Source organism: Gambusia affinis, linkage group LG02, assembly GCF_019740435.1.
Source record: "Gambusia affinis linkage group LG02, SWU_Gaff_1.0, whole genome shotgun sequence".
Lineage (NCBI taxonomy): Eukaryota > Metazoa > Chordata > Actinopteri > Cyprinodontiformes > Poeciliidae > Gambusia > Gambusia affinis.
The window spans coordinates 1,229,591-1,250,292 of NC_057869.1; the positions used below are offsets into that span (position 1 = coordinate 1,229,591).

Consider the following 20,702-nt stretch of genomic DNA (forward strand, 5'->3'; position numbering starts at 1 on the left):
CAGTTCATGAAGTGGGTCTATCATAGTTTCAGTACCAAACACAGAAACAGCCTGACATTCTGTGCTGTTCTTCAGTTTTACCTTATTTATGTGACTCTAGAGAGGTTTGGGTAATTAACTACAAAATAGAACAAGTCACTAATCAAAAGAGTAATTAACAAGACTAAGTTCTGCATTGCCACCTAAAACTGCCCATTGCAAGAAAATCGTTAAACTTTATTTCCTGGTCAGGATTTACAGCTTTTCTGACCATTTCCCACTCCAGCTGTGAAACAAAGACGAAACCAGTGAAACCAGTCAGATCCATTTTACTGTGGACAGCAGCTCTGCATCCTGGGACCATTACAGCCCATTTATAGCCGAGGGGTTGAGTCCAGGATGGTGCATCTGCTGAGGCGGGCAGCAGAAAATTGTGCTGCAAAAGTGGGAGCTGAACCTCAATTTAAAATGTTGTTTATTTCTGATTCCAACATTTTAATACCAATACTGAATGAGTCAAAATCAAAGAAATGGCCTTGGCTCTGAATATACAGAAAACAGACTCCGCTTTTAAAACAAGTTTTATTTCAGTTTAACAAAAATTAAACCCAATTTCTTGATTTAAAAGTAAAATGAGTCAGAGTTTGTTTCCACAGAAGTTGCTTGCAGACAAACTTCTGCAGCTCACGTTCACAAAACAGTTTAAAACACGACGACAAGATCCTGAGGAAAACTACAAAATTATGAAAGTTTATAAAAACATTTTAATAAAAAAGCTTCAAATCAAGAGAACAAATCCAAAATTAAAGTGCAAAAAGTTAAAGTCCAGAAAGACGTTCCGGGTCTCAGGACTCAGTTAACAGAGGAGCTGCTAGTTTCTGGATGATGGAGGAGTTCAGCTGAGGAAGGAGGCTGATCTTCATCAGTTTGCTGCTGGAGTACTTCTTCCTCACCGCCTGCAGAGTGAGAGAGAGAGAGAGAGAGAGAGAGAGAGTCAGAGTCCGTCCTCCAGCCAGCGGACGGCTAGACGTCTTTGACTCACCTGGAACTTGGTCCTCCCCTCGTTCACCAGCACCACGTTCTTTGCCAGCTGCTGCATGATTGGCTGCAGGTGGGCCTCATCGTAGGAGGAGTAGTGCTGCTGCATGGGCGACTGAGGAAAAATAACATTCATTTTGTCCCATTTATTGTGGTTCCAAAACGACTCCAACCAGCTGGGTTTTAGCTTTAACTCTGTTTCAGCTGTTTTCAGATGCAGCAGAACCTGAGAGGTCTGGAAGGTTGGTACAACAGCAGATCTTTAATCTGTTCTGTGATTTATAAACTACCAGCAGTAGTTTAAACCAGTGTTTTCCAACCCTGGTCCTCAAGGCTCACTGTCCTGCATGGTTTAGGTATTTCCTTCCTTCAGTCCAGCTGATTTCAATTGATGACTGATTAGCAGCCGTTTGTTGAATCAGACACATTGAAGCAGGAAAACCTCTAAAACATGCAGCACAGTGTCCCCTGAGGACCAGACATGGGAAACACTGGTTTAAAGTCTCTCAGTGAAAGACTATAGAACCGGGTGGTGTCTCCATCCTCCTGGTTCTAGTCAGAACTCCAGCAGCAGCGTTCTGGACCGTTGGGTTGTCAATCAGACCTGTGAAGACGCTGCAGGAACCAAAGCCACTAAAGAGAAACTAAAGCCTGGATGAGTTTCTCTGATCTGAGATTTTAGTCTCTGGTCCTGGAAAAGTTCTGCAGCTGCTAGAAGACCCACTGTGGAACCGGCTTTATGTGGCTCAGAGGTCAGAGGTCATCCTGATCTCCAGCTGGAAGAACTGAAGCTGACAGACAGAGGGACAGGTAGGGCGACTCACCCAGGACAGGCCGTCCACCAGCAGCTGGGACAGACACAGGGAGGCGGCGGCGACCTCAGAGGGCCGCAGGTGGACCATCTGGTAGTCCAGGAGGGTCAGTTCCATCAGGTACTTGGCCAGAGTGTGCTTCTCTAGGTCAGTCTGAGACACAGAGACAGTCAGAACCACTGATCCAGTCTGGACCAGAACCCTGGAGAACTCCTGACCCAGTCCATTTTCAGGAAGCCTGGAGAACTTTGGATCTAGACCAGACTAAACGATCGATGGGCGTTCTCTGGCCGATCAACGCAATTAACAGTTTGCTTAGAAATTGATTTAAAAACAAAAATCCAACATCGGACAAAACGTGTAGAACATTAATTCAATTACTTAAAATAAATAAAGTTATTGCTTAAACTGCAACACAGCATAAGCCTGTCACAATAAGCAATTAAAAAAATAAAACTAATAACAGTTAGAGATGCTCTGTGTTCAATATTGTTGAAAAGTCGCCATTTTGAAAATAAATGCAGAAAACAATTGAGACGCAGTATGATGTAGTTAGTTGGATCAGGAGTTTTCCCAGAATCCCCTGCAGCTCTAGACTCACGTTTGCCACCTTGGAGGCTCGGCGCAGGAAGTGCAGCGGCAGCGGGCGCCCCAGCTGGAAGCCGAGCTTCCTTAGCACCAGCTGCTCCATCTCCAGGATCTGGGCCTTGCTGAAGGCGTCGTCCGTGATGTAGGCGAAGTCTCCCACCTCCGGGCAGAACATCTCCTCGTACTTACAGGCCACCAGCATGGCGGCCACGCCCACCAGCTGCAGCTTCCTGCGGGACACCGGCTGGACCTACGGCAGCAGCAGAGGGTCAGACCCGGCGGCTGGAGGAGGTTCTGGTGCCGGTTCGGCTCACCTGGAGGAAGCGGTCCAGGACGGCCACGGTGAGGTACAGCGTCTCCTGCAGCAGCTGGAAGCGGGAGTGGACCTGGATCAACCAGTCCACCAGGATCGCCCTCATGGCTGCTGTGACCTCCGACCCCTTCAGGTAGTCGGCCCGGATGGCCTGCTGCACCTGGAGACACGCCGGGGGTCAGAGGTCAAAGCAGTTTGGGGAGATGGGTGAGAAAACAGGAACACAAAGTGGTAATAAGAAAAAAAATTCCACTAGATTTTTTCTTAGTTTAAAAATGTTGAACATTTTTATGGTAAAAAAAATAAATAAATAATATGAATATATATAAAGCTGCGCAGTTGGTAGAGCTGCTGCTTTGCAGCAAGAAGGTCCTGGGTTCGATTCCCGGCCCGGGGTCTTTCTGCATGGAGTTTACATGTTCTCCCTGTGCATGGTGGGTTCTCTCCGGGTTCTCCGGCTTCCTCCCACAGTCCAAAAACATGACTGTCAGGTTAATTGGGCTCTCTAAATTCTCCCTAGGTGTGAGTGTGTGTGTGTGTAAATGGTTGTGTGTCCTGTATGTCTCTGTGTTGCCCTGCGACAGACTGGTGACCTGTCCAGGGTGACCCCGTGACCCCGCCTCTCGCCCAGAATGTAGCTGGAGAGGAACCAGCAACCCTCCTGACCCCATTAGGGACAAGGGTGGCAGGTAATGGATGGATAAATAAATGCTGCGCCTCACCTTTGGGGGTGCTGTGTCAAATTGCATGAAGCAGGCAGTTTGAGCATGGCCATTGTTTTTTGATTTGCATGTATAAATTTTTTTTTAGCAAATCTTATTTTTCTTGCCATTGTTGAATTTTACAGAATTTATTAAAGCTTCACTAAATTAATGCCAAAAGCAAATTAGAAACTCCTGTACTGGATTTTCAATTAGCATATTCAACTCCCTACATGTCACTGGGTCAGAGGTCAGAGGTCAGAGCCAGTGGTGCAAAATGTGGCTGTGCACTATATGCAACATAATGGGCGCCAAAAAAAATAACAAAATGAATTCTAGTCAGAGTTTTCTACCTTCAGAAGCTGTTTGTGTATAAAACAGAGGAGCACCTATAATGTATCCTCATACATTTCAGAAAGCAAAAGTTGCATTCTGGGTCAGAGGTCAGAGCAGGAGGAAGGAAGTTACCTCCAGACTCTGCAGGTAGGCGTAGATGTCCTTGACGTAGTGAGAGCAGAGCTGCGGCTCCGCGGCGTCCTGCTCATCCACGTCCGGCACCGGCAGCAGCGTCTCGGAGAAAGCCCGGCACAGTTCCCGCTCCATCTCCAGGGACGGATTCTCTGGAAGAGCCGGGAGCGGCTCCGTGACTCGGGCCGCGGCCTCCGGGATCCGGCTGGGTTTCTGGGAGCAGGAAGGCTTGGAGGGCTTCTTCCATGATCCCATCCTCTGAAAAACAACAGAAATCTGACCTGAAATTCCTCATTTCTACCACAATCTTTGCCAATAAAGCTGATTCTAGAACAACAAATTTGACATTTGAAGATGCATAAACATAAACCTAGAAATGACGTAAAGATCAGGATGTCAGACTCCATCTACAGCCAGAACCGGTTCAGGTTTGACCTTCCTGGATCCATGGACATTTGAGGACTTTTGTTGATGCAAAGTGCAGAAAATAAATACATTTTGTCACTTTTAGCATTTTGTAGGTGAACAGAACAATCTCCCCAATCAAAACTACTTTAATTTTCTATTTATTCCAATAAGTCAAACACATGCAACTGTTCTCCATTAGGTTAAGATTCATTTTACCGGTTTGCTTAAATATGACAGCAGAAAGAAAAATAAAGTTTTATGGATGATTTTAAGTGTTTACGTCCTAGATTGCTCACGCAAATAATTCGACTAAACGATATAGAAAATGTTTCTTCTCCCCCCCAGCCCATCTAAATGCATTAAGAAAACTTCTACATATATTACGACAGTAATTAAACTTATTTTCGCCATTTTAAGAGCTAATGTAGTTTAAAAACCAACAAAGCAAACATTTAGGTCTATATCCGGGTCACCTACAAGTCAAAGGCCAAAACATCCGGTTTATTTGTCTTTGGGACGTTGACCCCTATTGCCTGACGAATTTAATTAGGTTACCATAACAACACATGATTCAAAGACCCGAAATTTGAGCCGGTTTGGACCCAGAACCAGGGGGTTCTGTTCCCGGAGTGTTACCTTGGTGTCGCCCAGTGTGCCGGTGTTGTTGGTGATCTCTCCGAGAGCAGCTCTCCTCGGAGCCGCGGCGGAGCTTTTCCCCTTCTTCAGAGGCTCATCTGCGGCCTGCAGCGGCTGCAACAAACCGAGACAAGTTGGACAACGAGGACAGAGACACGGAGACAGACGGAGACATGTTAACTCACCGCAGCTCGAAGCCCCACAGCAGACATGTCGAGATAAAATCCTGAATACTAGAATCAGAACCAGAACCGGAGAAGATCCACTGCAGCTGAAACTACAGAACACGAGTCACGCTGGACGTTCAAATAGCGCTGCGGGGAATCTGATTGGCTATGACTTGGGCTAAGAGGACGCTTATTGGCTGCAGCTGAGGGTAGGAGGCCGCTGATTGGCTGAGAATAAGAAGCCAAAATCAGATAGGTAAACAGCAGAAATACTTCATACCAGCGAAATATCGTAGTGAAGAGCAACAGAACTTCAATATGTATATATTTTTTTACTTTGCTTCAACTATTCCTCCATAAAAACATTATTTAGTTATTGAGTATTACTTCTTTATTTGATTTAATTGATAAAAATGATATAATCTGACAGATAAAATATAAAATTACGTTTTTACAGTTTAAATAATAAAAAAGTGTAAAAATATATCACATCATCACAAAGTAATAATCATGTTAAAATCTGTTTTTCACAACAAAAAGCTTTTGAAGCCAGTACTTTCAGTTGCCAATGTATAGAAATTAGAACGGTGCACAGCAACAAAGCTGGTGTGTAAACAAGAGCTCTCACTCAAACATAAATTGTAGGCTTGTGTCTGATGCGTTTCTGGGTTGCCAGAAACTTCACTGAAGTAAGAGTAAGTACAGTAAAAATACTCCTGCAAGTACTTTCTTTTTCAAAAAGTCGCTCAAGTAAATGAAACTGGTTGCCTCCACGTATAACAACATGCTTCTTCACAGTGTGTTAAACAGCAACTTCCTGTTTGCACCAAATATTCTCTAAAATGAGACAATTGCTTTTATTTTAAAAAAACATTTTAATAATAAATATTTGTCACTAATTTTATGTTTCTAGATGTCTCATACATTAACTGGTTAAAGATCTTGTCTGATTCACTGCTGGATCAGAACTTCCACTTTTTTAGATGAAAATATTAAACCAAGTCTGAATTATTTAGTCAAATCCATCTGGTTCAGATGGTTTGGATGAGATCTTCCAACAGAACCAGAACCAGAGGGATTCGGTGACTCATTAGGTGGCATCACCAGCCATCTAATGAGTTATCATTGTTAAACTTTAAATACCTAACGAGCATCAGTGAATGTGCATTAATACAATTCAGAAAAATTTGAAAAGGTAAATTGAATATTGTTGAAACTCATTTCTTCCAAATATCTTCAAACTCCTGTAGCAGTCAGTTTTGCAACAAATCTGAAAAGGCCTCTGACTGAAGACTTGCTGTATAACAATCCCTTGACCATTATGAGATGCTAACAGCTCAGTATCCAGGCATCAGAGCTAATATTAAACAGTAGCACAGCCTGGATGACATCATCAGTTGCTACCAAACCTCTTGGTTTAGAGACCAATGAGGAAAGAGATGCTGGAGTAGGGGAGATGATATTTCCCTTTTGACAGGTAGAAGAGAAGATTTTAAGTAATTGGTGTCCAAAGTCAGGCAGTTGGTGCAGAAAAAATGGTTGTAATTTAATATTTTTTAAAATAAAGATGTAAACTAAACTAAGTTCTTAAAATGGGGAACATTTAAGGTGCAACACAAAGTATAATTATTTTAGTCTACATTTGAACTTAACTTACAACAGTTTAATGTACTCAGAAATAAAACAGAAAAAATTCCTAAAAGTCTAGATCATCATTTGAAACATCAGGTCATCGTGTGCAGCTGTTTTTTTATTTAACCAGGGAAAGAGGCAGAAAAACTACAAAACTTATTTTTCTCCAATTTTAATGAAAAATATCAAAACACAACTTTAAATAAAGTTGTATTTGGTGCAACTTTATTTGAAGTTTCATTTTAATCTCAACACAATAACTTTTGGTTCCCAGATGTGTCTCGGATTATCAGTGATCTGCATGTGAAACAAATTACATCCGACTCGGATTATTCCTGATCTGTTGGATAAATGAAAATAAATGACTGACTTGTCTGAAATAAAGACACCACCTGCGCCTGACTGTTTTTATTAGAGCGTCTTCTTCACAACCTGCAGCTGCTCCTTCACAGAACCACGAGTTTCTAATAAATCAGTAGAAAAATACTAGCAGTAATGGATGGATGTTTGACTAAAAGGCCCAGCTCTTCCTGTCAGACCTGCTGATGCTCCCAGGATCCTGCAGCTCTTGCGTTCGGAACATCCTGGGATTTATCGGCAGGACCACAACCAACAGAAACTCGGTCCGTTTTCACAGAGACGACACCTGACTGGGACCTGGGGGAAACGGACCTGGACACGTGGAAGCTGTTATTATCCATATTACTCCCTTCAGGTCGTTTTTATCCCGGGAACGTTAAACACTAACCTGAGTGAGTTTTTCCCTCCACCTTTTTCAAATCTAATGAAATTGGTGTCAAACGTTTGCACTGCTGTCTCTTTAAATATATTAATAAATGTTTCCAGAGGTCATGAAAGGTCAACACTGTTTTCCTCAAATCAGTCAAACCTGCTGTCAATCAACTCCCCTACATTTAAGCTGCTTTGGCTTTAAAAGTTTCAATGAACGTTTAAAGGTCAAAAGGTCAACCAGCCCCGCCCACATTACCTAAATCTATCAAGATTAAACATTTGTGCCGCTATCATTTCAGATATATTAATAAAAATACAATAAAAACGTTTGACACCCATTTTATTACATGTGAGGACAGTGGAGGAGCTGCTTGACCTTTCATGACCTCTGGAAACATTTATTTATCTTTAAATTGATAGTGACAAAAACAAAAACATTTTTACGACACAAACCATCAAAAAGGTAACGGATTTGACTGACACCAAATTCGTTCAGTTTTGGAAATGTGAGCGGTTCCTGGTTGACCTCTGATGACCTCTGGAAACATTTATTAATATCTTTGCACAAACATAACAATGACACCAATTTAGTTTGATTTGAGTAAGGTGGGGGTCGGTTGACCTTCTGACCTTTAAACTTTTATCAATTTATTCAAACAAAAGCAGCACATTGAAGATTTTTGCCACCAGTTCTGTTGGATCTGAAGGTTTGGGTTCAGCTGCTCAGCTTTTCCTGAATCCAGGTTCCTCGTCTGTTGGAAACTCAACGTCGCAGTTTGTTTGAATCCGTTTACAGACGGATGAATGGATGAATGAATGAATGGATGAATGAATGGATGAATGAATGAACGGCTGATGGGAATGCATGATGGAAACCGTCACAGATGGAGTCCAGGAGTTGGATCCCAGTCTGGAAACGAAGCGGCAGTAGCAGCTGGGTTCTGCTGATGGAGGAAACGTTCCTGCTTCCATTCTGGATCTGATCTAATTGTTGTTCTCAGAGTCCCTGCTGAAGCTGCGTTCGATGCAAGTGGACGCTCAGTTCCCGTTCCGGTTCGTCTGCAGATACTCGCTGTGGAGCTTCTCCTGAGCCTCAAACAGCTTCCGCAGCTTCTTGGCTTGGCCTTTGCTCAGCTCCTTTCCTTCGGCGTCATGAGTGGGAAAACCCTGAGGGGAGGGAAACGGGAAAGATGCCGAGTTTCCTGACCAAACACTCAAAAATATCTTCAAATGAAACCTTTTGGCTTTGTTTGGAAGGAGTCTGGATGTTCCACTCACCGTCTCGTCAAACCTGGAATATTTGTCTGTTTCTGAGCGAAACATCTCACACGGAGGGACTTTCATCTTGGCGAGTTTCGCCATCTGAAAGAGAGAGAGCAAAGTGATGACTGGGCGAACGAGTCGGCGAATCCAACCGATTCAAAATGTCCGACGGACCTCCTGCTCCTGCTTCTTCCTGGCAGCTTCCTCCTTCTTCCGCTTCTTCTCCTCCTCCATCTGGGAACGAAGGAAAAGTTTCAAAATCAGTTCAAACTTCACTGAAGAACTGATTCATTCTTTCATTTTCACTCTGCTTCAGGAACCATCTTCACCTCAGAGCTGGAATGATTAATCCATTACTAAATTAACCGTCAACTGACTGATTCATCGTTAACTGGAGCACACGCTCAAAACGCTCAAAACGCTCAAAACGCTCAAAACGGCAATTTCCTAAAAAAACACCAGTCAGGGCAGAAACTAAAGCAAAACTAGAAACATTTTGCATTTAACTTAAAAAACTGTCTATAAATCTACCAAACCTGATCAAGTGGAATGACTTTAGCTGGTTCAAATTCAGAATCTCATGTTAACCACCTTTCCTATTCAGTTATTGATCAGTTAATCCAAATATTAATCACCGATAATCCCTCAGCAGAAAGGTTGGAACGTTTCTCACATTTGGCTGCAGATTCATTATTTGCTTCAAATGATCAAAGCTTCACTAAATGTTAGTGACTTTTAGTCATAAAATGGTTATAATCCAAATATTAAAAAAGGAATTTAATTTTTAGTTTATTTGCATCTTTGAATGTAATTTTAATATTACATAAAAAGGCTTAAATGAAAACTCTACAGAAAGTGATTTTTTATGATTAATCCTCAGAATAACTTAAACATGATCATGGATGAGTCAGCAGATTGATAATTTGATCACTAGAAAAGACTTTTTACCAAATACGTTTTTACTGTTGAGTTAATTTGTTGGATGGAGAGTTTTTACTTCTGCTTTAGTAAAAATATAAAGTGATTCTCCTCTTACTGCTCAGCTCTCAGTTAGTTTTGTCTTATTTCTACTGTTCTCAGATATCTGCAGTAATCTAAACCAGATTTTGTTTTTGCAGTGCAGATTATCGGCCTCATTAGACACACGAGACACAGCAAACATGCAAGAACAGATTTTTTAGCCTAGCAGAGTTTCTTTGAGTCTGACCTTCTTCTTCTCCTCTCTCTCCCTCAGTAGCGTCTCCTTGTCCACCAGCTTCACCACGGTGGGCTGACCTGAAACACATTCTCAGTTTGACCCCAGCCGCCGCTCACTTCCTGTTGGACCCGTTTTTAAAAAGCTGCGTCACCTTCGTGGTCCTCCAGCCGGACGCCCAGCTCCGGCAGCGTGTCGTCCCGGACGGCGTCGCAGAGCCGCAGCAGCGCCGTCACTGGGCGGGTCGGGAGAACACAGTCAGTTCTGGAAGCCGGGTCGGGATCGGGAACGGCGGGTTTCGGCCTCACCTTTCTGCTCTCGGGCGATTTTCCGGACGTCCTCTCTGAAGTCGGACAGAACCGCCAGGTAGGGCATCACCGTGCTCTCCAGCTGCAAAGATCGGACCAGAACCGGGTCACCGCACCGGTTTTTCCCAGCTGTGTTCTCCCAACAGATCGGCCGTTTACTCACATCCACAGCTTGTCCTCCGACTGGAAAACCGATGGGATCGGATCCTTCGATGGCTCCGAATATCTGGAGGAGAGCCAGAAGATTTCAGATCAGCAGATTCTAAATACGGAAAACGATCCGATCGAATGAAACAGGAAACAAATCCAGGAACAAAAAATGATTTTAGTATTTATGTCTGGAAACTGTTTTTAGTTTCTGAACGTCTTTTAGGTTTTTTTATTATTATTTACATTTTATTTATGGATTTCAATAAATCAGTGGAATAAAAATAAAATAAAATTAAACCCCATAAAAAGTAAATTAAGTATTTTAACCATTTTTAAAGAGTTATTTAAATGGATAGATGATTTTAGTAATTTATTTATATAATTAATTAATGTAAGTATTAAATAATACATATTAAATAAATAAGTTATTTATTCATAACCTAATTCATTTATTAATTAATTTAGGTTTTCTTTCACTTATTTCACTTTATTGTTTCTGTCATTTTTTCTCTTTTTCATTTTTGCTATTTTATTTTTGCTCCAATGAACCAAAAACGAGTTTATTAAATGTCCGTCCTGATTGGCCGACTCCCCGTCTTCCTCCGTCATCATCATCATCACCTTCATCATGGCGGTGAGGTAGGAGGCGACGCTCTCCAGCAGCAGGCGGTTGGGCCTCAGCTTGGCGCTCTTCCTGCTGGCGATGTAGCTGTTGCTAAGGCCGACCAGAAGCCTCATCTCCTCCATGGCGCTGCGGGTGTCCATGTTGTCACACAGCGCCAGGTGAACGGCCCACTTCCTGTCGTAGAAACTGGAACACACACACTGCGCTGTTGGAGCAGAGGGTGTGCGTGTTGAGCTGCTTCCTGTCCTCTGACGTCTCACCTGCTGTTAAGCTCCGCCTCCTCTGCCTCCCACTTCTCGAAGCGTCCGGTGAGATCGCTCGGCGCCCGCAGGATGTCTTTGACGTTTAGGAAGAACTCCTGCAGGGCAGGAAGAGAACCGGCAGGTTTAGACCCGAGCGAGGCGACGGGGAGTCGCCCGAAGCGACGGAGACACCTACGTTCATGAACTTCTCGTACTGGACGGCCGACTCCATGGTGTTGGCCGAGTAATCCAGCGTGTCTTTCCAGGAATGCATGAGGAAGGCCAGGCGGAGCTGGCGCGCTGCGGGAGGAACAGCTCGCGTCAGCAGGGGGCGCCTGCAGGCCGACGGTTGCCTAGCAACGCAGGCACACTCACCTGTGTTCTTCGCCAGGGCGTCCTTTATGGTGATGAAGTTTTTCAGAGACTTGGACATCTTGCAGCCGGCGATGGTCAGGTGGCCGGTGTGCAGGAAGTAACGGACCCAACAGTCGTTCTGGAAGAACGCCTGAAGACAAAACAGCTGGGCTCAAACAGAACCGCCAAACAGAACCGCCAAACAGACCCACTGGGCCAAACAGAACCTTGAAAATATCCAAGATTCATCTCAAAATTTCCGAGTTGTTCAGGCAGAAATTTTCTCCTCTTTTCTTTTTAACATCCACATGTCTCTAAAACTCTGCTATACGGATCTGATTCCTGATTTTCATCAATTAATTTAACTTCTTTTCTAAAAGAAACATGAGCAAGAAAGTAACAGGAAGTGACCTCGGACTGGGCCAGCTCGTTGTCATGATGGGGGAAGCGCAGGTCGAAGCCTCCTCCGTGGATGTCCATGGACTCTCCCAGGATGGAGCCGGCCATGGCCGAACACTCGATGTGCCAGCCGGGCCGACCCTGCAGGAGGAAACAGACTCTCCGTTATTAAAGCGTGGAACGTGAGGATCAGGAGGAAAATGGCGACAGCCGCTCACCTTCCCCCACGGAGAGTCCCAGGACGGCTCGCCGGGCTTCGAGGCTTTCCACAGAGCGAAGTCGTTCTGGGACTTCTTCTCACTCAGTCTGTCTGCTGAGATGCTCAGATCGCCTGCAGAGGAGAACAGGATGAAGACGAGGTTAGAAACGTTTCTGCCGCTACTCGTCCGAATTAGAGAAAAACAACAAGACTTAATCCCAACAAAAGATTCACTCTGAGGTCGATGTCTGAACAGAAACTGGGAGCAGCTGAAGGGACGAAGGTTTAAAAACATCCTGATGGATGGAGAGACAGGAACGGACAAACAGACGGATGAACTGATGGATGGAGGGATAAACCACAGTTCCAAGAAATTCTGAAGGGTTCGTTCTAAGTTTCAACGCCCCCTGGCGTCGGCTCCAGGTAAGACGCCCCCTGGCGTCGGCTCCAGGTAAGACGCCCCCTGGTGTCGGCTCCAGGTAAGAGGCCCCCTGGTGTCGGCTCCAGGTAAGACGCCCCCTGGTGTCGGCTCCAGGTAAGACGCCCCCTGGCGTCGGCTCCAGGTAAGACGCCCCCTGGTGTCGGCTCCAGGTAAGACGCCCCCTGGCGTCGGCTCCAGGTAAGACGCCCCATCCTACCTTCTCCCTCCTGCAGCGCCTTCTGGTCTCCCACCGCCTCTGGTACCAGCTTGGCGTACGAATGTTGCGGACTGGAATCAAACCTCTGGGTGTCGAAGTAGACGGACCCGTTGGACTCGTACCTGCAGACATCCCAGAACCAAACGGATCAGAGGCAGCGGTTGCTGAAGAACCTTTCAGACGGTACTGTCCTCACCCGTAACCGTTGGAGACGATTTTCCTCACAAACTCCACGATCTCCGGCACGTACTCACTGACTCGGGTCAGAACGTCGGCAGGCAGAACCTGAGGGGATGGAGAGAGAGATGAAGCTCTTGCTCAGCTGATCGGGCGGAGGGGGCGGAGTCTGCGGCTTACGTTCAGGGCCTCCATGTCTCGGTGGAACTCCCCCTCCCAGAACTTCGGCAGGACGGAGAAGATGGAGTTCTCTGTGACTTCGGTTCCAAACTGCCTGTCCAGCCAGTCGGACAGCAAGTCCTTCGAGTTCTCCAGCAAAACCTGGGAAAATAATTCAAATACTCTGTTACAGAGGAACTGGAACAGCGGAGAGCTGAGGAGTTCTGCAGCGTTTCGGTCCGTCTGACCTCAGCCAGAGGCTGCAGCACGTCAGCCGCCGCGTTGCTCTCCATCGCCCCCTGCAGGGGCTGCAGAGCGGCGGCGACGGCGGCGTCCAGACGCTCCAACATCTGCTTCTTATCCGGGTCCGTGGTGGAGGCCAGCTGCTCCAGGAACGGCTGCAGGAAGATGGAGGAGGAAACTGGATCCTACTGGACCGGACCGGACCGCCATGTCGTTCCTGATCCGATCTGGACCGGCGCATCGCTCCAGAACCGATTCCTGACTCACCACTCGTGCGTTCAGGACATCCTGCAGGATCTGAGCCGCCTGCGGCCGCTTCTCTCTGTACCGCTCCAGGAGGAAGTTCTGCCGGGCCCGTTTGATGATCTGAACCAGGAAGAGAATGAACCGTAAAGAACCAGACGCCTGAATTCATAATTATGCATTTGTTAAGAATAACGCGAGGCTCCGGTCGGTTGAGTGACTTCAGTGATGTTTCAGGAACAAAATCCAGAAAATGTCCAGAAACATTTAAAGGTTTAATTTGCTGCAGCGACGGTTCATTTAAAATCACCATGTTGATTATTGTTTTATCACTTTGCTGTTGAGAAAAATGTAAAATTAATAATTTAACTATTTTTTGCTTCACAAATTAAAGGAGTAAAAGGACTAGAACTTAATTTGATCAGTTTCAAGATTTCAAATGTGGAATTTTGGAAATTATTTTTGTAGATCTCAGTTTTCACTTTGACATTAAAGTTTTATTGATCAGAATTGATTTTTAAAAGCAGTAAAGAAACTGGGTGAATATTTTTTGATTCCTAATGAGACGTTCCAGTTTGTCGGACCGCTTCAAATCTTCCAGAACCTTCCAGAACCTTCCAGAACCGGTGGACTCTCACCTTGTCGTCGATGTCTGTGATGTTCATGCAGTAGAGGACGTCGTACTTGAAGTAATCCCTCAGGATCCGCCGCAGGATGTCGAAGGAGATGTAGGACCTGCAACAGAGGCGGAGCGGCTGGTCAGGACGGAGCCGTTCTGGGTTGGTTCTGGGTTTCTGGTTCTGACCCGGTTACCTGGCATGTCCCATGTGTGAGGCGTCGTAAACGGTGGGGCCGCAGCAGTACCACGTCACCTTGTTGCCCTTCTGGGGAACAAACGGCTCCTGGAACGACGAGACGGCGATCAAACAGAACCAGCTCAGGGCTCGGCGTTCGGACCGGCCCGGTTTCTGCTCTATTTGGGTTTTTCTACAGTAAAACTTCACAGCTGGGCAGGAGACTTTCAGATTTATTTATTTAAGTTGTTTCTCTGCCTTTAGCACATTTAGCAGTGACTATACGAGGTTGATTGACAGCAGGAAGTCCCGCCTCCTGGCTCTGATTGTTTGTTTTGTTGCCTTTCTTCAGATGGCAATAATAGCAGGGAAGAGATAATCACAGCATGGAGACAGTTTTAACAGTTCTTTTGTATTAAAGTTACATTCTGCAGTTTTAACCTGTAGGCAGCTGAACGTTTTCCCGCTTTGAAAACGGGATTATTACGTTCAGATTAAAATCCCGTAACTCTGATATTTCAGTTTGGATCGGTACTGTGATACAGTATTTTTTGGAGCAGTTATGAGGGTGCCATTACTTATCCAGAGGGGGCTTTGGCACCCTTAGCTCCCCCCCAGCGCCGCCACTGCTCCTTATGTTTTAGTTTCTTACACATGTGAACTGATTTATGGATCGTATTCTGCCAGATGGGGGAACATGCAGAGGTTTTAGCAGCTGCTGGGTTCTGCAGCCCAGAGTTGCCGGTTCTACGCCGTACCTTGGTTCTGGTCAGGCTGTTGTAGAGCCGCAGCTGAGGAACTTCTGTTCCCACCGGTGGCGACCATGGAGGCTGGACCCGCTTCTCCTTCACTGGAATAAAAGCAGAAACTGGTGACATTCACACCAGACATGGCAGAGGAGACAAACACGATCCGCAAATTAAACTTCAGCTTGTTTTTACTCAAGTAAAAGTAAAACGTAACCATCCCAGAAATCATTGAAGAGTAAAAAACTAAAAAAGTGACTCAAGAACTGAGTAACTGATCAAAACATCATTTAATATTTAAAAACTTGCATAACAAGTGAGACCAAAATATAAAGTTATATGGAATTTTTGGCACTTTAACCAAAATGAAAATAATTCAGATGAATGTCATAATTACAAAAACATAAAACAAAATACAAATACATTTCTTTGAATCAAAAATCAGATCAAATTTTATTTGTATAGCACATTTCAGCAGCAAGGCATTTCAAAGTGCTTTACATCAAAACAAACACAAATATGAATATGAAATTTAACAAAAACTAACAAGAGCAGCGATACTTCAGAATAAAATTACTCAAGTAGAAGCAAAATCCTCCTAAATGTAAATTCTTTCCAAATGTAACTCGGGTAAATCTGGTTTCTCGTGTTAAAAAGCAGAAATCATTCAGATGTTTGTGAAAAACGTTTAAACATGATGTAAAAAAGGTTGATTCCTGTTTCATCCAAATATTTAACATCTAAAAAGATTTTATCGATTCAGCTTAAACACATTTTAGATGTAATATCTGCAAAACTAGGAGATGAAAGCTTTGACAGCAAAATGAAAACTTCCAGGAAGAGTCATAAAGTTTTGTAAAAATAAATTGATCTTTTATTGCATCAGCAGAACCGATCAGATATTAATCAATCCAGATTAGGCCTGTTGTGATAAACGATTAATCAATTAATCGTATGATGAATTAAAACTATTGACGTCATTTTAATTATTGGCTTTATCGTCTCTTCCGGCCTCCGCTGCTCCCCACTGACCCCCCCTCCTCATTTCGTCAGTCTAATGTCCAGTTCACTTCACCGTCTTGTCTCAGATTGTCTTCAGGGGAAAATGTAGGAGTGAACTAACGTGTAGTGTGAACTATTGCATCAGGTAGTCGATGTTCCATCTTCTCTATTTAAATCTAATGATTACTGAAGGACAATATGGTTTACAGACTTTATAATCTGAACTCTTTTGGTTGAATCCAGTATTTATTTACACTTTGGTGTTTTTATTCATTTTTGTTAATAGAGACTGAGAATCCATTTTATTTTTGTTTTTGGTTGTTTTGTTTATTTTATCAGTTTCAGTGTTAAATGTTCTTCTGAAAATAAAGTGTATCTATCTTTGGCAGGAAATCACATGAATTATTATGTCATTTCCATTAAATCAGAGTAAAAAGGTCTTCAAACAATATTATCGTTTATCGCAATAATTATTGAGACAATTAATCGCTCAGTTAGATCAGTTATTGTGACGGATCTAGTCCAGATATCAAAAGAAAATCTAGATCGGACATCAGTGACAATCTATTGAGTCTAATTCTACGCTTTGAAATTTGTTTTACATTATATTTAAAATTTCTAAATGCACTTTCTGAAGGTTTGTTGTAGTTTATGTTTATCAGTTTCTTTATTGTTATTTATTTTATATTGGCTGTTATTCTCCTAACTGCCTGAACAGATTAAATTGTTTTTACACGTTTGACTGAACTGGTGGAGCTGTTGGTGTGTTTCAGTGAGCTGGTGCAGAGTCACCAAATTCATTCATAATTCAGTTCATTTATGTCTGTGTTTTAAAAAGGTAAACGTTTTACATAATCACCTTTTTCCTCTCCATCAGATCGCTATCGGCCGACACTAAACCCCAGGATCGGTGCATTCCCACACAGAACGACCCGTTCTGATGCTGCGGACTCCAACACGGATCCCACAGCATCACAGAGCCTCCACCGTGTTTAGAGTGGAATCAGCTTCATCCCAGCTGGAGGTCCAGCAGGGCTGATCGGACTCAACATGTTTACGTTTGAGATGGTGGGACAGGAACCACTGTGTAACGGTTGTCTGTGTTGGTTATGCCTTGAATTGTTCCTTAATACTAATTTTTCTATCGTTCATTGAGATATTCTGCTGATGCATTAAAGATTTATTCATTTTTAGAGATTTTTACAGCAGCTGCTGTAGCTGAGTAAAGAGGAAAAGCAGAAAAAGCTGAAAGAAAAGTTTCCAGAAAGGACCGATGATCTGGTAGGACAACATGCAGTGAGTGGACAAACAGAAGCAGCAGCTGTGATGTTTCTGGGGCTGCAGGCGTTTCTGACCCTGAGCTGTTTGAGCAGCGATAAGCCGCTGCGCCGCAGAGCGCCACCCACAGGCCAAAGCTCTACCTGAAACACTCCAGAGGAACTGTGGGTTCATGTTTCTCTGCAGAAACCTGCATTACACCAACCATCTACTCACTGCTGCCGTCTGCGCTCAGGTCCTGCTGCAGGGCGGAAATGTGTCTGTACCAGCGCAGAGCGTGGACGTGCTGCGGGGCGGGGGGTTGGGGGAGGAGCCTAAAGGCTCTCAGGTCGGCCTGGGAGGGGCCGAAGCCCGCCAGGTAGCTGCGTGAGGTCAGGTAGTCGTTGAGGGCCGCCGTCAGCGCGGCCTCCTCGTTAATCTGCAGCAAGGAGCCAAACTCAAAGGCTGCAGAAACAAGAGGGCAGACGTTAGCAGCCGAGCAGCTGCAACTGTCCTCATCCTCTGGAGAGAAAAATTCAGAGCAAAACCTCTGATCAAATCCTCATTTCCTCACAGAAAACCGTCCAGCAACCAGCTAAAGTCATCCTGATCAATGCTTCTCAGGACTTTAAGATTCACTGCAAAAAATGCAGAAAATAAGAACGAATCATCTTCAGGAGGGAACAACATTCTTCTGGCGATACTTTCCATAAAAGAGGACAATAAAACCCTGAAATATGATCTGAGTGGAAACGGTTTCAGACGAGTTCAACCTGGGTTTAACTGATGCAAACCATCTGCTGATTCCTAACAAGATGTGTTTAAAAACTCAACAGAACCATGATCAAATAAAGGAGCCAATCAGATCTAAAATGATCAGAAAATTCACACAAAAAAGATGATGCGTTCACAAAGAAAACAGGAAAGAGAAATTCAAGACAGGAAATGGACAAGATGAGGCTTCAACAGCAGAAAATGAAAGAGAAACCATGCATGAAGATGAAAATGGGGAAAAAAAAAATATTTCACATGTTGACGTAATCATGCAGATTGAAGAATACTTTAATATTTTTAGAGGATGAAACAAACCTTTTAATATGACTAATATGATATACAGGATAGCTTTTATTAATTAATGTAATGATTAATAAGCAGATTAAAACTGAGCAGCAGAAAATGAAGACTATGAACATAATTAATAAAAACATATTCATATGTATGAGTCTCAGTTTAAATTCCCAATCAGCTGCCCAATTTAAGTGAACTCTGTCGGAATAACATTATAGATTTTGGTTTTAAAAAAACACTTTATTTAGTTTAATAATTATGCCGAATTGAAAATACTCAGCTGTTATTAAATTATATTGCCTTTATTCATTTCTTTGTTTAATAAAACATAAACGCTGACATAAAAAGTCTTGAATGATCGTTTCTTAAACAGAGTTCCGGTGATTTAGCCGAGCTGCTCACTATCAGAGGCTAATTTAGCCTGACAGCCCCTGGAACATTAAACCGACCTGCCACTGCTTCTTACCGGCTTCATATCTGAGGAAATATCCATGATAATAACAGGTAATACGCAGTAAAAACTATACCTGTATCCGGTGAGCTCGACATGGCCACAGATCTGAATGAGATGCTGATGCAACAATAACCGGACCGGAAGCAGAAACAGGAACTAATGTGTCAGAACGTCGGCAGCGGGGGACACTAATAACTGTCGGACTCACTAACATATGCGTCGCCACAGGTGTTTTTCAGGATAAAATAATTTTTAAAATGTTAATTGGGTCCAGCAATTTTATTCAAACAGTGCAATATAATTAATCAATTGTTAAATTAAAGACAGTGATGCATTTCACCTGTCTATTTCTGATCATTCTGGCTAAAAGAAATGTTTGGATATGGCAGCATGTCAAGACAGAGATCAGCATTTGGTTCTCCTAAAAGAAAGTATTTGGGGCCTGCCCCATAGCAATGCATAAGGAGAGCAGTGACTGACTTGCTGCCTCCATGCATTGCATGGCAGGCACCTATTGTTCTACACCCAATAGAACGTTTCTTTATTTCTTTCTTTCTTTATTTTTATTCCGTCACCCGGAATGCGGCTCGTACCGCTGCGAGCCCACCCACAAAAGTGGTATCAAAACGTGTGGCTCGATCCCGGGAGGTGTGCTATTACTTTTGGTGGGATTTGGAGTTACTATGGCGACGTAAAAAGCAAAAAACGACCCCAAAATCACTAACGAGCTCACCAGGTGCAACTCTCGTCATCAAGGGGACGAGGCAACCAGTAAATCCTGAAAATACCCTATTTTTGAGGATTTTCTGTGTCGTCATAACTTCATGTAGAAACGCCATTCAAACTTCATTTTGTAGATATGTCCGTGATCTCTTTTAAAGTGAAGACAGCACATCGATATGAATTATGGTTTGTCCACAACTTCTTTCTAAGCGACCCAAAGTTTTTGATTTTTTTAAAAATCACAGTGTAAATGCCGCTCTGCTAGAGTGAGAGTCAGAGTGACATTTTGACCCCAAATCATTTTTTAACTCGCCCTCACGCTCACAAATATTGCATGATTGGTATGAAACTCTGTCATGACATTGATACGCATGCCTGCTCCGGTCAAATGTTTTAAAAAATTATCTAGCGCTTACAGTTTTCTCTCCAGGTGCTTCAGAGCAAAGTCATGCGCCAGGGTAGCAGACAGATCTCACTCATTCACTTCCATGTGTTTCTGAAAAATTTCAGACCTTGGCACACACCTTTTTTTATCTCATCGCTGTTAATACTGTGAGTGAGGTAGAGATATGAATGGCGGGACTATGTGAGACGACAAATAGCCCTCTCATATGCTTCAAACGGTTTTCGAATATGTATTACGGTTCCCGAACGGGAAACAGTTTTTTGCAATGCTTTTTTTAGTCAAACTGGCTGGCTCAAACAGAGAATTGTCTCCCCCTGGATGTCTCACTCACAGCTGGCAGAGAGGATTATTTACCATGGCAACGGAACCCAGAGCAGGGAGAGCTGCTTAGGACTACAAATACGCATCACTGTAGTTCGAACTACTAGTTCAGTTAAAACAGAGGAGGACTGAGCTGGCCTTTAGAACTACTTGCTGCTATGGGCTGTATATAACTAATTTAACCCTGTCACTGTTACACATGGGATGAGTTTGGCCCTTTGAAATGAAGCTTACTGAAAATTTCAAAATAAAAGCCCTTGAA

General features: G+C 43.6%; 2 protein-coding genes across 3 annotated transcripts; both read right to left on the reverse strand.

The window, feature by feature from the left end:
* Positions 1-542: 542 nt before the first annotated feature.
* ccnb2 (cyclin B2) lies at positions 543-5,283 on the reverse strand. Its single transcript, XM_044104559.1, has 8 exons — positions 5,129-5,283; positions 4,944-5,057; positions 3,900-4,157; positions 2,732-2,890; positions 2,431-2,667; positions 1,842-1,982; positions 1,022-1,132; positions 543-935 (listed from the first exon to the last, which is right to left on the reverse strand). Exons 1-8 carry the CDS (start codon positions 5,153-5,155, stop codon positions 825-827), a joined length of 1,158 nt encoding a protein of 385 aa, XP_043960494.1. The 5' UTR covers positions 5,156-5,283; the 3' UTR covers positions 543-824.
* A 1,539-nt stretch (positions 5,284-6,822) lies between these two features.
* On the reverse strand, positions 6,823-19,176 carry cars1 (cysteinyl-tRNA synthetase 1). Of its 2 annotated transcripts, XM_044104334.1 has the most exons (23): positions 19,064-19,156; positions 17,706-17,933; positions 15,222-15,313; positions 14,483-14,571; positions 14,308-14,404; positions 13,694-13,792; positions 13,432-13,581; positions 13,205-13,345; positions 13,044-13,132; positions 12,848-12,969; positions 12,229-12,341; positions 12,023-12,151; positions 11,633-11,762; positions 11,454-11,557; positions 11,276-11,373; positions 11,012-11,201; positions 10,404-10,466; positions 10,241-10,322; positions 10,087-10,167; positions 9,945-10,012; positions 8,912-8,971; positions 8,753-8,836; positions 6,823-8,641 (listed from the first exon to the last, which is right to left on the reverse strand). In XM_044104334.1, exons 1-23 carry the CDS (start codon positions 19,083-19,085, stop codon positions 8,513-8,515), a joined length of 2,460 nt encoding a protein of 819 aa, XP_043960269.1. In that variant the 5' UTR covers positions 19,086-19,156; the 3' UTR covers positions 6,823-8,512. The 2 variants fall into 2 exon arrangements, with proteins under 2 accessions (XP_043960269.1, XP_043960279.1); XM_044104344.1 differs by lacking the exon at positions 17,706-17,933 and having other exon boundaries at positions 19,064-19,176.
* Positions 19,177-20,702: the final 1,526 nt, after the last annotated feature.